General features: G+C 27.2%; 1 protein-coding gene across 2 annotated transcripts in view; it reads left to right on the top strand.

Moving 5' to 3' along the window:
- The window catches only part of LOC126551985 (uncharacterized), a 125,827-nt gene that overhangs the window by 88,487 nt on the left and 20,982 nt on the right, over window positions 1-16,358 (top strand). The window contains exon 2 of one of the 2 annotated variants that reach the window (XM_050206415.1): window positions 14,719-15,200. The exons of the other annotated variant lie outside the window; for it this stretch is intronic. Coding sequence (XP_050062372.1) covers window positions 14,719-14,750 — 32 coding nt within the window. The 3' untranslated portion in view covers window positions 14,751-15,200. Of the gene's footprint in view, window positions 1-14,718; window positions 15,201-16,358 lie in introns of those variants that run through there. 2 annotated transcript variants of the gene reach the window in all.

The following is a 16,358-nucleotide window of genomic DNA, read 5'->3' as shown; positions in this document are numbered from 1 at the left end:
AACATTATAGCAGTTTTAATCACGGGTTGTAGATCAAATGTTTGTCATAATATATGTGAAAATATAAGTAGATTTTGCCGTTATACAATACCATTATACTAAAACTCAATGGAAAATTTATCCAAATAGAAAATATTAATTTAAACACACTTGGTTGATAAAGATTTGTTTGATACATCATTATGATATCAGAATGTCTGCGAATAAAAAATAACTCCAATAGTTTCATTTTTATTTTTACTTTTATTTATTTATTTAATTTTTTTTTCGAAAGAGCTACAAAATATTTTTTAGGCAAAACAAATATGGACCCATTTATAGCACAATGTCAAAAAATACAGCACTAATATTTTATAAAGAATACATTAGAACGGTAGACAAATACCTTGAACTAACGAACGGTCGGAATTGTTTTTTTATTATTATTATTATTATTATTATTATTTAATGGACATACATTAAATGCATTGAAATTGTATGACAATGACAACTCTACCGAACATGATTGTTCATAAATATATTTGACTGATTTATGGTTTATTTAAAAATGAATGGTAAATTGATAAGTTGATCGTTATTTCCATAAAATAAAAATGAACAATACGGCGAATATCTATATCTGATATTTGAAAATAAATGTTGGCAATATATTTGCATTTTAAAAACATTTTATTTTCTTACCTTGTTAAAGTTCTATTGTTATGAAAATAAAAAAAAATAAATTGACAAGACATAATTTGTTTAATGATTTGAATAAAGTTTACAGGTTACATTGTTCAATAACTTTTTCGGTTGGATAAACAATAATTTAACGACAGAAGAAAAAATAATAATGTACATTACATTTAAATGTGTACCTATTATATCTACCTTTATTAGTAAGAACTTTTAAATGTAGTTTGCCACTTGCTGTCGAAACATGGTACCTAATAATATGAATATTTGTACTTTTTTTTATATTTATACTAATGAACCATTTTACATTATTGTAAGTTGTAACAATGATTACGAACTCTGTCTCATGAAATTTTTATTTTATTACTTTATTTAAAATGCTACAAACGAGCGATTCAAAGTTTAAACTAAATAATAGTAGGTATGTAAGCGGTTGAAGAATATTTTCCGTACACAACTTTAAGACAAATAAGAGTGTATAATACACAGAACAAAGAATATGTAAAAGGTCATTTGATTTAAAAATGTGTTAGTTGCGTCGAATGCCATCAAATTATCATAGAATATTCTACTAAGCCAGTAAACCAACGAGAAATTAATTTGCTTGTCAAGAGACAAATTAAAAGTCTAATCACGACTTGTTGATTCTCGCGACCACACGTCGAAAAATTCTAGTCTTCTTAAATTATTATTTATGATAACAGTATACGAGAACGATACTTAGAAAAAACGATATCAATAGAATTTTACTAGGTATTTGTGTGCTATTTTATCAATATCGTACGTTATAGAATTCTATTATTAGCAGGTATTCAAACTATTCTCAGTGTTTTGAAATGTGCTATTATATTTTTCGAAAAAATTAAAACATTTTACCTTCAAAAAGTTATTAAACACCCTTTGCATAACCCGACCTATCAATAGTTGTAATTATTTTCGTTCTCCTTAAATTTCTAGTTATCCTGAGAATCGACTGTACACTCATAATAATATATTTTATACTTTTTCTGATAGATATACAGTGTATCGCTTTGGTGTAGTGGAATTATCTAGTGTAGGTACGGCAAACCGACAAAATGAGATCTGAATTCCATTTATTTTTACCCCCGTACATATTATATATATGTACTGATCGGTCCGTTGAAATCGGAAACGGTTTCCCTGCTCTCACGTCAATCGTACTATTCTGACGATCGTTGTTATATATATATATATAGATACTTTTGTACTTATATACACCCGGGATTGAACAATATAATAGGATACACAGTAAAGTTTACCAATCATCGGACGCATAGAGTAGTCCGTACTGGACATGACGCGTACCATATACTTTTGGTGCACTAAGAGGGTGCCGTTGTTAATCCGACAGGTGTCGTTCTCGTTAAATAAATTTATCTAACACGGTCTCCGAGACTACCATAATCATTTTAAAATACCTACCTAAGTATAAAACAGTGTTATAAAATATTCGAATAAATGCATTTTAGTCCTTTTTCTCGTTTGAATATGTTTTGAAAAAATTATTTGAATACGTATTCTGAATAATTGTTTTTATAATTTTTACTCATTAAAAAATCATTTCTGAACTCAAACAATGATTTTAAATTTTAAATTTATACCTATGTGGAAAAGAAAATTTTATGTTGAAAATCCGGCACATTATAAACTATAGTTATATGAACATGTTTTTGAAATAGTTTTTCTATTTATACGAAATTTAATTGGTCCATTGATCTCAATGTAATTATATTTTAACATTAATGTAGTACACGAGTGGACAATTCATGGAACACCTTGGATAACTTAATTGTCCTCGAGATTTATCACACTTTTACAAAATAAATATATTTCTTTTTTGTGTCCGGTCTAAATATTATATGAAAATACATAATTCTGTATATGACCCACAAAACAATAATTCCTTTCCAAAGTGAACCACGCGATGATTTGGATTAGCCACCTAAAATCAATATAATCTTGTCACATGCGGTTTTCGTCTTGTATTGATCTATTATTATTTTTTATTAATTACAAGAAATTAGAGGATTATATTGATGTATTATTAATTTGTATACATAAATCAATTAACGTTAAATTCCATACATTCCAAAACTGACAAAATGTTGTATATTTAGATACGTATTCTAAATATATTTTTTTTAAATATTTGAATACATACATACTCTGAATACTTAAATACTAATTATTTTGAACACGTGTTCCAATTACAAAGCAAAAGTACTCTAAAAGTAATACTAATACAATCATTATATTATTACTATTTTAAATATTCACAATGTTTTTGCCACAGAAATGTATACCACATGGCATATAAATAGCGTGACTAAACTCATACTTTTTAATTTGTTAACTGATTTGAATCATTTTTTTCATTTTCACCACTATTTTATTGTTTTGACTTGAAATAAATCCAATGGCTTTTATTTATTTTATTTAGTAAATATAAAATGAAACAATTTTATCTCAATATAAGGATGAAATATATACAAATTAAAATGACAAAAATTTATAATTTCATTCTCAAAAGGATATTATTTGTTATGGATAAAAATATAGACTTAAAGTTATACAGGTATTTATCGAAAAACCTAATGTTTATTGCACCAGTACTAATTTAACGTGGGTAACTAAGAATTTAACTTTCCAGAAAATACTTTTTTTAGCACACTGTCAAGGTAATTTATGTATACATACTTATAGAATTTTGGAATATAAACTATTCATCAACATGTCACATTGAACTTTTTACAAACGCCTTGCACACGCTTGCACAAACAGGTCTATAAAGCAATCTGAAATATGTCATCTTGTCTTTCAGAATAACAAATAGTTTCTGGCTTCATTTTTCGACCATACCAGACGAGTGATGATATACTTCATAAGTGTACGCGTTTTCTACTCTTAAATATTTGTAATAAAATGTTGCTCGTATACTATATTACAGCTGATGTCTAAAAAATACACAGATGTCTCCAATTATGATCGACGTTACTTGAAATATGTTAAAAGGGAAAATATAAACAAAAATATACAAATATTGTAAACTTGAAAGTCTAATTGCAGTCAACTGAAATCACTAAAAATTGTAATTGAAACTTCTCACATATAGGTCTTTAACTGTTACGTTTCACAAGTCAATAAACCACCAATAGAAATTGCAAAATAATATATTGACAGTGTTACTCGTATAAGATATATTATAGATGTGTACCCACCGTTAGTATGAATAATATTTTGCAGACAATTGTACATAAAAAAATATTATTTTTTGACAGTTATAATAATATTTGTGTTTGTATACGATCACAGTATACAACATGCCATTAGTTTTAAGAATAATTATCTTTACTTTACATATATGATTTCTTAAGGTAAGATTTATGTACCTATTTCTATACTGATTGTCATTATTTTAAGCCCAACTCTGTACAAACAATCATTGGTTTATTTTTTATTTATTCATTTATTTGAAAGTTACATACAATTGAACACACAATTTTACATCATATTTGATATTTAAAATATTTTCTTATTAACAAATATTAATAATTGTTTTTAAACTATAAAACATAAAATAAAACAAATGGATAAAATATTGTGTTATTTTTTAACTTTTATACAAAATACAATATATTATATATATATGAATTACATCTATTATAATAGATATTACTTGCTATCATTTTTAAATATTTTAGCTCAATAATTCTAAATAAAATAACTGAAGTTAAAATGTATATAATAGTTATTATATGCATTTATGTGTATTTATTAAACCTTGGTTATATATATTGAAAAACCAATAGTAAACCTTATATAGGAAATGTACGACAAAAGAAATAATAAACAAATAAACTAAATAAAATTATACCATACGATGAACCAAATAGATGAGGAATTTTTAAGCTGGAAAATTTACAGAGTCTACTCTTTTAACTACAAAAATTGGAGACAATTAAAATTATTATATAGCTAACCATACAAATTGTTTATGGAAATGTGTTGATGGGAGCTGTTGCTTAATAATACAACACTAAGTTAAAAGACAATTATATTTATGTGAACAGAAATTAAGAATAGTAATAAATTTAAAAAATAAAATAATTTACCACAGTAATTAAAATAATTTTAAAATTACATTTATTTAAACACTTGCATTTTAACTAGGTAACTAAATATAAGGCTTTAGTTGTGTATTTGCAAGAAAAAAATAAACAATAAGAAAAGTAATTTGTTGTAGCACTAAAAAAGACAAAAATAATAACGTCATCTATTTTAGAGGTTAGACTCACCTTATATATTACACAGAAACTTAGCTATCGACTGTAGTTTATTTTTATTTATACACATTTTTTTTACGATCAATATAAATTAAATATTTAACGTCCATGATTTGTGGAGGATATAGTACCTACCTATTTTGTATGCAAATTGCTCAGTGTACTCGTTGTAGTTTTTAATAATGAATAATGATACATTATAATTTATATGTTATTAAGTCTTCGTGTCGAAACGAATAAAATATATTATTCGTTCTGGCATCTCTCATTAAATTCAACTTTCTCAGTACTTTTCTTCCACTTCAACGTGCACTGGTTGTATATAATCATATGTTAAACGCGAAAATCAATAGAATACATTTCAAGAAAATAAAATATACATAATATAATAACTCGACAAAAGGGCTATACAAATATTAAGTATGATAAAATAATAATTTATAAGTTTATAACGTGTTAATCCGCATTGTTCGAAGTAATAATTTTATAACACATGAAAAATGTGATCAAACGCGGATGAGATTATTAATACAATATACTATATTGTTCGATGAGCACGTAATACAGCAACCATTAAAAATACCCGTACAGGATATTAATACTTCAATAATCTAAAACAGAAATATTTCCCGCATTATATGTATTTTCAACATTAACACGTATTAAAATATATTTTCTATAATTTACGTATAACAATATACAACAAAATATAACATCTAACCTAACGCAAAATATACATTAAAATGTATATGCATTATGCACATGTCACAAATTATAGAATATGATAAATGCAATTAGAATAATATGTATGATTTAAGTTATTTGATATTGCTATATATAGTATATATGTATTATTGTTATTTAATTTAAATAACTATTGTAATATTCAGTAATTATGCATAATAATTATTTTGTTAATGTATAGTATGAAACAGTAAAGTTATAATATAATAATATATACCTTATTAGGTAAATACTAGCAATATATTGCCAATGCAAATAAAAGTAATGTTATTATGTGAAGTTAATTGGCTAATAAACGATGCAGATGGACTGTACACGGATTAGGTAGAAAGTAATGTGTTTATTCATAATGTCGTATAATATAGACCGTAGTGATATAAATTCTAGTAACTGTAATAAAATTAATGGAAATAATAAAAGAAGTATAGCTATTATAATATTAAGTGTTTGGTTTTATTGACATCTTTGTAGCATATAAAAAAGCGATGATTTGGTATTGTTATAACGTAAATGCACAAATCGAGGAAATAAAAATGAATCTGTGGTTTGCAGTTGTAGAACTGTTGGACGATTATTGAAAAACGACTCTTTGCATTTAAATACAAAATAATGTACAACTGCAGCAGTTAACGAGCTATTGTAAACAACCGATAGGAACATGCAATACACAGTGTATAATGTACACTAATTACAATGTATAATCATGGTACTATAAAGTCTTGTACTATTAAAGTCTTTGCCTTCTAATATTATAAGAAGATGAGAAGCGATCACTACCACAGTTAAACAGGGGAAACGGCAAATGAAAAAAAAAAAATAATAATAATAGCATAAAAATAAATATAGACCAATGTAATGTACAAACGTAATGTATGCGTGTGAACGATTGTCGTTTTGAATCGTTTTTCTATTCTAAAACCTAGAAGAGTTTTTCAAAAGTATATTATATTATACATAATATATATTAAAAAGCGACAAACATGTTTTCGTTTCTTTCATCGCAATTATTTTAATTACGAACGAAATGTTTTAGTGAAATGTAATATCAAGTGTGTATGATGTCGTCGATTCGCCGTAGGTACTGAGATATCATATTTTGAATAGAAACACGAGTGCGCGTCTGCCTATATCGTCATACGGACGGTTTCATCATCAGTGGCGTATAGTTACGTGCGTCGTACACAACCGTCGTCTCAGAAATCGGTAAAATACGCAATAAAATTATATATTTAAAACGACCAACTACTGCTGCTGCGTTATCGCGACGAAGGACGGTAAGCGCTGTTATTAAACGCGATTGCGACCAGAAAGCCGTTTTTCGTTTTTTTCGAGTAATACCTACTGTTTTATTATTATTGGCGCGTGACACGTCGCCGGGCGACCGTCGCCTGTTGGTCGTCGAACTATGCGACGGTACAAACAAATAAAAATAATAATAACAATAAGAATAATTGCAAAAAAGATAAATCGAAATCGATCACAGGCGACAAACTCCGTGACGGTATGCCATGCGAACGACGCTGTTACGAGAGCTTTTCGTAACGGACTTTAGGTTGTGGCTCAAAGGCATGACGCTGTTTGCGATCCTCTTGGTCGTATCGCTGACGGTCATCGCGTGGACGGTGGCCGCGGTCGAGTGGGCCGACGATCTGGTCGACGACCGTGACGGCGGCGCTTACGGGGCGGAAGCCCTCAAAGAAGCCATACAAGACCTATACGCCGAGATCGTCGAGTCGGAGGGCGTGGACGGCCGCGGGGTCGGCGCCGACGACGGCGGCGATTCGCCCAACACTCCTCGGCTGGACGACGTGGCGTCCGCCAAGGCGAAGTTCGTGTCGGACAGCCTGCGCCGGATGATCGGCAACGGCGAAACGACCACCGGTGGCGGCGGCGGCGACGGTGCGGCCGTCGAACGGACACTGCGCGACAAGAAGAAAGAGGTGATCGGCGCGCTCAAGCTGTTCGGCGCACAGAACGGCGTCGACGAGCAGGCGATGGACGTGGTCGACTTGCTGTTGGACAAGTGCGTGGAAATAGCGTTGGCCAACAGGGCGGCCGCCGCCGAGACGACCACCACTCCGCCGCCCGTGGACATGGACGAGCTGGAGAGGCATTTCCACCAAATGCTGGACCAGTTCGAACGGTCGACGGAGTCGGCCGCCGCCGCGACGGTGTGCGGTCGCGGCGTCCACGGTCACCGCAAGTCCCGGAAGTCGCGGTCGTCGGCGGCGCCGCCGACCACGAAGCGGCCGACCACGCCGCGGCCGCGGCCGCCGCCGACCACCAAGCCCACCCGGCCACCGCGGCGGCCGTCGTCCCGTTCGGTCGGCCGGTTCAGGGTGTCGCAGCTGCAGAGCGAACGACCGCCCCCGGACGTCCGCTGGTGACCGACTCACACACACCCATCACTCACCCTGCACCACCCGCACACGCGTATCCCGCCGACGTTTTGGCGGATTTTTCCGAGTTCGTTTTCAGCATTCAGACAGTGAAAACTTACGTTTACGTTTATAGAGTAATAAATTATTGAACGATATTTTTGTGTAATCAGACTTTATTTCCGAATCGATTGGGGGGGGGGGGGCACAGTTATAATATTATTATCATACTTTGTATACGTTTTTTTTTTTTTTTTTAAACTGTAGATCGAATACAGAAAGACGTTTTTTTTACCTTATATTGTCTCGTTAGATATACGCTCGTATAAACATAACACGGAGGACCTACTGCTATTTGTTCACTCAAAATCTCGGTCTGAATGGTATAGTGTTGCGTTTTTATGTACGTTTCCGGTACCTGGTTTAATGACACAGCTACTTGTCTTTGCACTTTTACATACTTATATTAACACGGTTACATTATAATGCAATGACGCGCCAGGCGACTTGTATTTGTAGTGCACTTATATTTAATGATATGCGTATATTATTTTCATGTAACGAAACGTGCGTATTCTCGATAATTTTCAACATCGTCGAACAAGCAACGGAAATGGTTAATGTGAATTAAATAAATAAAAGTTATTCGTAAATTATTATAGTATTATCGTAACTATAATCTTTCACGAATTAATGAACTCTCTCATGCTTTGCAGAAGTTAATTTTTATGCACCCGTTATGTCGTTCCTTTTCATGTTTATCTTTTAACCAATTATTGTGCAACTACCCTATCGGCCGTCTGACGTCCTTTGGAAATAAGTACTTATACTACAAGTGTCTTGTATATAACTTTACTTTGAATTTTTTATTTTTTTTCCTACTCGTCTTATATTATATTAGTTTTTCTATTTCATTAGAATTACTAATTGTCTCTATCATTTGTATTGTATGTTATAAAAATGGTTAGGTTGCAGTCGTTTATGTAATCAAGATACAAATGAAAAATTTATCTATTGATTTTTGTCTTATGGGATTAAATTACAACACAATGCATCCACAATTATATCCCCACTTAATTTACAATACCATAAAACATGTATTTATTATTCAATATTGTACATTACCTTCAACCTTGTAATATATGTTCCGTTTTATAATACAAATACGTCATAATAATAGAAAACACAACTCTTTCAGTCTTCCATTATTTAAAGTTATTATATAGTGTCACTTAAAGACATTTCCGAATGATTAATGAATGTATTTTCTATTACAATTACATTTAACAATTAACTTATATTTTCCCATAATTGTATTTAGTTCAATACGCACCTATAATAAGGGAGTCGGTACCTCTACTTAAAATAAATACTTATACTAAATGATGATATGCATAATGTGACCGTCAATGCAAGTTAAAATTAATTGGAAAACATCCCGCGGGCCATGACACATTATTTATCTGTCTGATATATTAGTTTTTTTTTTAAATAAATAAATCAAATATAGGTAACTTTTTTCTACGTTAAATTGTTTATTTTCTGAAAGATAAAATGTAATCATAATATTTCGTTATAAAATTATGAAACTACTTTTAGCTAATTAGATTTTTGATAACGAGATTGGGAAAAATTTGAAATCATGTTACTCTACTGTTTTTATCAATAATATTTAGTGTCCTAAAATACACTAAAATGTATATTTTTCAAATAGTAGTGCACATTAATATTTATTCTATTTATTTTTAATAAAATATATTACTCAAATAAGTACTTTAATATTATACTAAATATAATATATTTAGTGATTATTGTATTATAATATTGGAACTAAATAAAATATTAATTGGTATATTACAGACTATTGTATATATTTTTAAAAGACAAGAAGAGTTTTGTAAGATATTACTAGATTTTTATAAAAACAAAAAACTTTTAATGACTTGATGACATGTTGTCGTGATGGAAATATAATTATATTTTTTCACCAGTATATATAAAAATAAAAATTTTATTAAACAAATTTTATTTTATTTTTTCTAACCAATTATAAATGTTGCTTTTATTGGATACCTATCAATACATATATTTATATGCATGAATAAATATAAATAAATATAATTTAAACTTTGAAAAGTATAGTTTTTATCTAATTTATTTTTTGAACTTAATATTGTTTGAGTTGCTATAAAGTGTATTACTATTAAGTTCAATTTATTTTTTATTTTATTTTGAATCTTAATTTTAAGTTATACTTAAAACTTGTAATTGTTATATTGGTACAAAGTGTACATTTTGTTTTATCTTAAATTTATTTTGACATTATGAACTAAAATATTTTAGTATTGTAAATATGCATAAAACGAACATTGTACATCATTATATGATTATTATTAACAAGTATTAACATATATTAATAATGAAATGTATTATAATAGATATTTTAACAATAATAAGCAATTAGCAATATAACTTACTATCTTCATGTTTAAACAAAATCTTTGTTTTTAAGACAAATAAAAGTTAAAACAAAAATAATGTACCTCAGAGATCATATTATTATAAAAACATTTTTAAATTATATTTTCATTTAAATAATTAACATAAAAAAAAAAAAATAGTTTATAACAAAAATAAGTATAAAAATTAAAAGAATATCATAATAAAGTAGAATACATTATTATTCATTTAAATTTATATTATATTAGTATTCTCTTTGATATGGAAGAAATTGTTTGAATTCTTTTGGTATTGCTTCAGAATTATATAATTGTATGAGGTTTTTTCAGAAGTTTAGAAGGTCTTATTGTTGACCCACTGATATAATTTTATTTTTTTGCCTGGTTAATAACATTACAATTGAATAATACATTTGTTTTTTTTTTTCAAACTTTGTGGATTTAATTTGTAACCAGTTGAGCACCGCCATAATCAATATTTCGATTCTGGAATATTAAACTATATATATAAAAAAAACATAGCATAAAGATTTATTTAGCTGTGGTTTTGTCTGATTAATAAATTATAATAATATTCCTTGAAAAATTAAGTGTCTTTTTCTAATACTTCAAATACAATGTCTGTTATAAATGAAAAATGGTTTCAAACAAACTTGCCTAAACATTTAAATCAATTCTGTAGTATATATATATATATATGTAGATTTTCTAATTTTTCTACTAATAATTTTGTAGTCTATGGAAAAATACTCTATAACGCCAAATTTATTGCCAAACTAAATTTTATAAAATGAATTATAATGTATAGAATATTCGTATAGAAATATCAATCAATATATTTTTTTATACAAGAAATAGGATACTAAAATTTCCTATTTTTAGATATTTATTTGAGGCTTATTTTTTAAAATCGATTTACTATTTTTTACTTAATTGATTTTCATTTTGAGTTATATGGAAAAATTCATCTTGAATTGAATGACGTAGTAAAATTATATCCAACCACACTAATTATTAGTACTTGAATTTTAAGAATAAATCGTTAAAAATCAGAAATGATTTATTTTTCCATTTTATCGATTATATTTTTTAATACTGTTTTAACAATAATGATATTAATAAGTGTTATAAATAATAATTTATGGATTTTTAAAACATGGTTTGCATCGACAGTTGGAAAATCTTCAGATGTATATAGTGTATCCAAAAAAATAGAAGAATAACAGGTTTGCCAAATTTCAATGTTAGAACGTGTAGTAGCATGCTTGGAAAATCAAGTGAATTCAGTTGGATATTTGACAACTTCGTCTCGATTCATAACGGTATCGATGGACTGGTACGTTGTCGTGTTTCCTGGAATTTTGTTTAAAATGGTGATATTGATTGTATTTACATCATAGTTGTTTTTGGCTGCCAATATAGCCAATGCACTGAGCCACTGACGATTTCGAATAGGGCGACCACTAATAATGATGGTGTAATAATTACAATAGTTATAAATGTATAATAATGATAATAAGTATTTATAGTAAAATAATATTCATATTCAGCCCGACTTGGCGTAAACACAACAAAACAATAATAATATATATACGATCGTGATAAAAATCGGCAGATAACCATAGACCTTATACTAACAAGAAAGAATGGCCCCATAAAAGGCAAAAAACGAAAAGGGAACGGTGGAGCGAGGCTCAACACACTACGCGACCCGTACGATGACGCTCACAAAACGACGGTCGCTTTTTTTAACTCGGGAAGCTCATGGCATGCATAAAAGATACACGTGCGACAACGGGTCTGGCTAAGAAAGTCACGAAGAACCTTTGGCGTTGAACAGTAATTTTGTAAAAAAAATTAACTCATTGGTCTTTGCTGTTATTTCACGGACATTTGTTTGCATTTTTGGCAACTTAATGTAGTATTTGTTCAAAATAATTATTTATAATAATACAAAATTCAAGGATAATAATTTCTTTCACGCTAATTATTATTATTATTGTAACAAATAGCAACCATCAACAAACCAAAATTTCCATCTTTAATTTCAAAATGTCTGTTTGAGCACCTCCCGGAGTTGGGCCTATCGGTTTTTAAAGTATTCTATGTCGGTGTACTGGTTTTAAGCTACCACCGCACCAATTTTCAGCAAAATCGGTTCAGGCGTCCTTGAGTTATAAATAGTGTAACACGACTTTCTTTTATATATATTAAGATATAGATTATTAGGAGTTTAATATTAGCTTCTGTTATTTAAAATAAAAATAATAAATATGTAATAAAATATGAATCCCTATAGTTTTTTTTTTTTATTTTTTGAAAAAGTACTTTTTATAAAAGAAGAATGTAAAGGAAAAAAAATAATTAGGAAATATTGTAAAATAGTAAAAGTGAAACTAAACGATTATCTATCATATTTAACCTGGACAGAATGTCAAATACAGTAATTTAAATTTAGAACAATAGTTTTAGAAATCACTTATACCTAAAAAACAATGGTACAACAAAGACCCCGACTCCAGAAAAATGAATTTTTTGGAAATGGACCATTTTTTAAAATAAAACGTAAAAACAGACACAAGTTTTATCATTCATACATTTTAATCAACATAATAATCTACATATAAACAATATTTTTAATATGTACATACTAAATATAAATAAGAAGGTATTTTAACTTATATTATCTTAAATCTTTTATTTTTAAATATTCTTTTAGTTAGTCAACAGACAAAAAAATAATACATTTAATATTTTTTCCCTTTGATCACTTAAATACATTTATCCACTTTTTTCATGACTATATATTAAATTTATTATATAATATTATATAAAAACTCTCTATGGACTATGACAGTAAAATCACTTTTATTAACGTCATGTGTTGTTGAGAACAGAGTTTCTTGGATTTAACGTCTGCCATGACAGCAGACTCAAAGAAAAAACTCATAACGCGTAATCCTAGACCTAGAGATCCAACAATAATACAACTAGGATACTTGATGGAGAATCTAATTTAGTTATAATTTTTTTATTTCTAGAACTTACGAATGTATACATATGTTACGTGTTTTAATTTTTATTCTAAAGGTTTATTTCAATAGGTACACAATATTATTTTAAACTAAAAGTTTTAGACCTAAACTTACGTTCACAAAAACGTTTTATTAGTACATTTGAATAACATTAATTAGAATTCAAAAAATCAAGTACTCTAGGATATCATCAAAACATAATAAACAAATATAAATATACAAACATGACAATCATATAATTTATACCTGTAAATAAATATCTACTTATTTAATAATAATATTCTAAAACGATAACAATAGCATACAGCTTATTTGAAAAACGTTCGTCATTTGAATCATGTTTGTAAAATTATGTGAAATACCGTACACCAAACAGATAATATAATTAAAATACCCTTTGGAATACAAAAGAAATTAATTTATATTTATTTTGTAGGTAGGTACTCGATTAAAATTATTATGACATTAGTATTTTAATTTCCATTGTTACTAACCTTAGATTACTTAAGTTGAACTAAAAGTTAATTGCATTAATTAAAAATAAAAGCACCAAATAGATAAATACTTATTTTTAATACTTTATAAAAATAAAAACACATAAAAATGTCAACCGTTTGATTACGTGTAGTTAACCTACCATTATAATTCATGAAAGTAAAATAATTAAACATTTTAATGTTTCTAATTTATATATATATATATAATATTTATATATTTTTATTTTATATAATCAATGTATAGTGTTGAAAGTACATATTGAAAATTGTATACAATATCCTTCGTTTCTCAGTTACCTATTTATATTCCTTTAGTTATTATTTTATCATACAAAATTATGATATCAAGTATGAAGATACTTGATAAAAAAAACAATATAGGTAATTGAATATAAATGATTAGTACCTATATTACTTACATGTAAGTAAATAAAGACTAATAAAAGATTTTAGATACATAGATATCCAACTTAACATATTTTATACATATTTTGTTTTTCAAATTCAATAGGTACTACCTACAGCATTTAAAATACACTGCTGTGAAATTATAACAAAAGTATTACATTAGAAAGTAAATACAAATATTCTTCAATTTATTTTTACTGTATGTATTTATTTTTTAGGTTTATCGGATGATTATAACGAAAAACTATAAATACACAGTTAATCATCACCATTCAAACAACACTATCTAAAATTTATTAAACAGTTTATTTTATAAATAAAAAATATAGATTATAATTAGAGCTTTTTCAATTTATATAATATAACAGTTAAGAGCATCAAAAAAACAATATTATCTTTTCAGATGAATTAAAATAATTATAAAATAATTGTTTCAATAAAATCAAATGTGTTTATATATTATTTAACAAAGGTATAGTAACATGTATGGTATATACTTCATCCTTTTTATTTTGACGGGTTATACATAGGAGATATACGAAGAAATTGTTCAAAAAAAAATAACTAAAATGTATTAAAATGGTATACAAGTACCTATAAAATGGTATATGTGGGAATGCACTATAACTTTTTTGTACTATAAAAATATATAACGCAACATGAAATAACTGTTTTTCTGCGTAGCTGACTAGAAAATAATAATAAAAGGTTTACTTTAATAAGCTCGTTTAACTGTGTAATTCACAATTAATATTTGGTATTCAAATAATAAAAAAAAAGTAATAATATATATTAATAGTGTTAATATTTATTAATATAAATTAATATAGAAATTATTACTTCCAAAATTAAAATATAATTTTGCATATTATATATTAACAGTTAAAATATTAATGAAAATTGTGATTTTTTTGTACCTCATATATAATAAAGGTTTAAAAATTGCATTTAATAATTCGAGAATTAAATTTATTAAGGAACGTATAAAAAAATTATTAAAACTATATGGAGCTATTGCAGATTTATTGTAACCTATATTTAGTCTTCTACATGAATTTAAAATTTTAAAAAGGTTGAATAAAAATTATCTATATTATAAATTCATGATTAAATTTAAACATCTATTTATATTATTATAACATTGAAAATGTTATCTACCTACTATTTAAGGAATTTATGTAGTTCTACTATAATGTAGGTACGCAGTTTTTATTATTTTTTTAATTATGATTAAACTTCTCTAAGTATTAATACGTAGAAATAACGATGTATATTATACTAAAAGAATCAATGAATATTTATTTAATAAGTATTATGTAATACTACTTATAATATATTAATATAATAGTTTTTTAATTTTTTTATATATATAGATATTGATTATTGATATTGTTATACCATTTTTTTTTCAGAGTATTAATAAAAATAGATAATATTATATTCTTTGTCTGTGTTAATAGATTCTTATATTTTAAGATTATCAATAAATATCTTTTAGGATATATTTTAAAAGTATCAAATACCATAAAGTCAACAGTCAGTATAAAGTATTTATTTATCTTTAAGAATATGTTTAATATTATATAAACTTTTAATTTGCAAATGGATATCTACTTTTTAGGTTACATTTTTTTTATCATATCTTCTTGATTCGTAAAATAAATTTTATTTTAGACAGCAGTCCTTGTTGTTTGTTAATAGTTTCTCTATTTTATTTTGAATTATTAGTCAATATATATATATATATTATATTCATATGCTTTTATCCTGATTACTTTGTATAATATAGACTTTTTTAGTTTTTATATCTTTAATATATTTTTAAACAATCAACGTTACATTGATACATTTTATTTTA

This window comes from Aphis gossypii, chromosome X, assembly GCF_020184175.1.
Source record: "Aphis gossypii isolate Hap1 chromosome X, ASM2018417v2, whole genome shotgun sequence".
Lineage (NCBI taxonomy): Eukaryota > Metazoa > Arthropoda > Insecta > Hemiptera > Aphididae > Aphis > Aphis gossypii.
The sequence above is the reverse complement of the archived record's forward strand: the minus strand, read 5'-3'. Positions and strand labels throughout refer to the sequence as shown.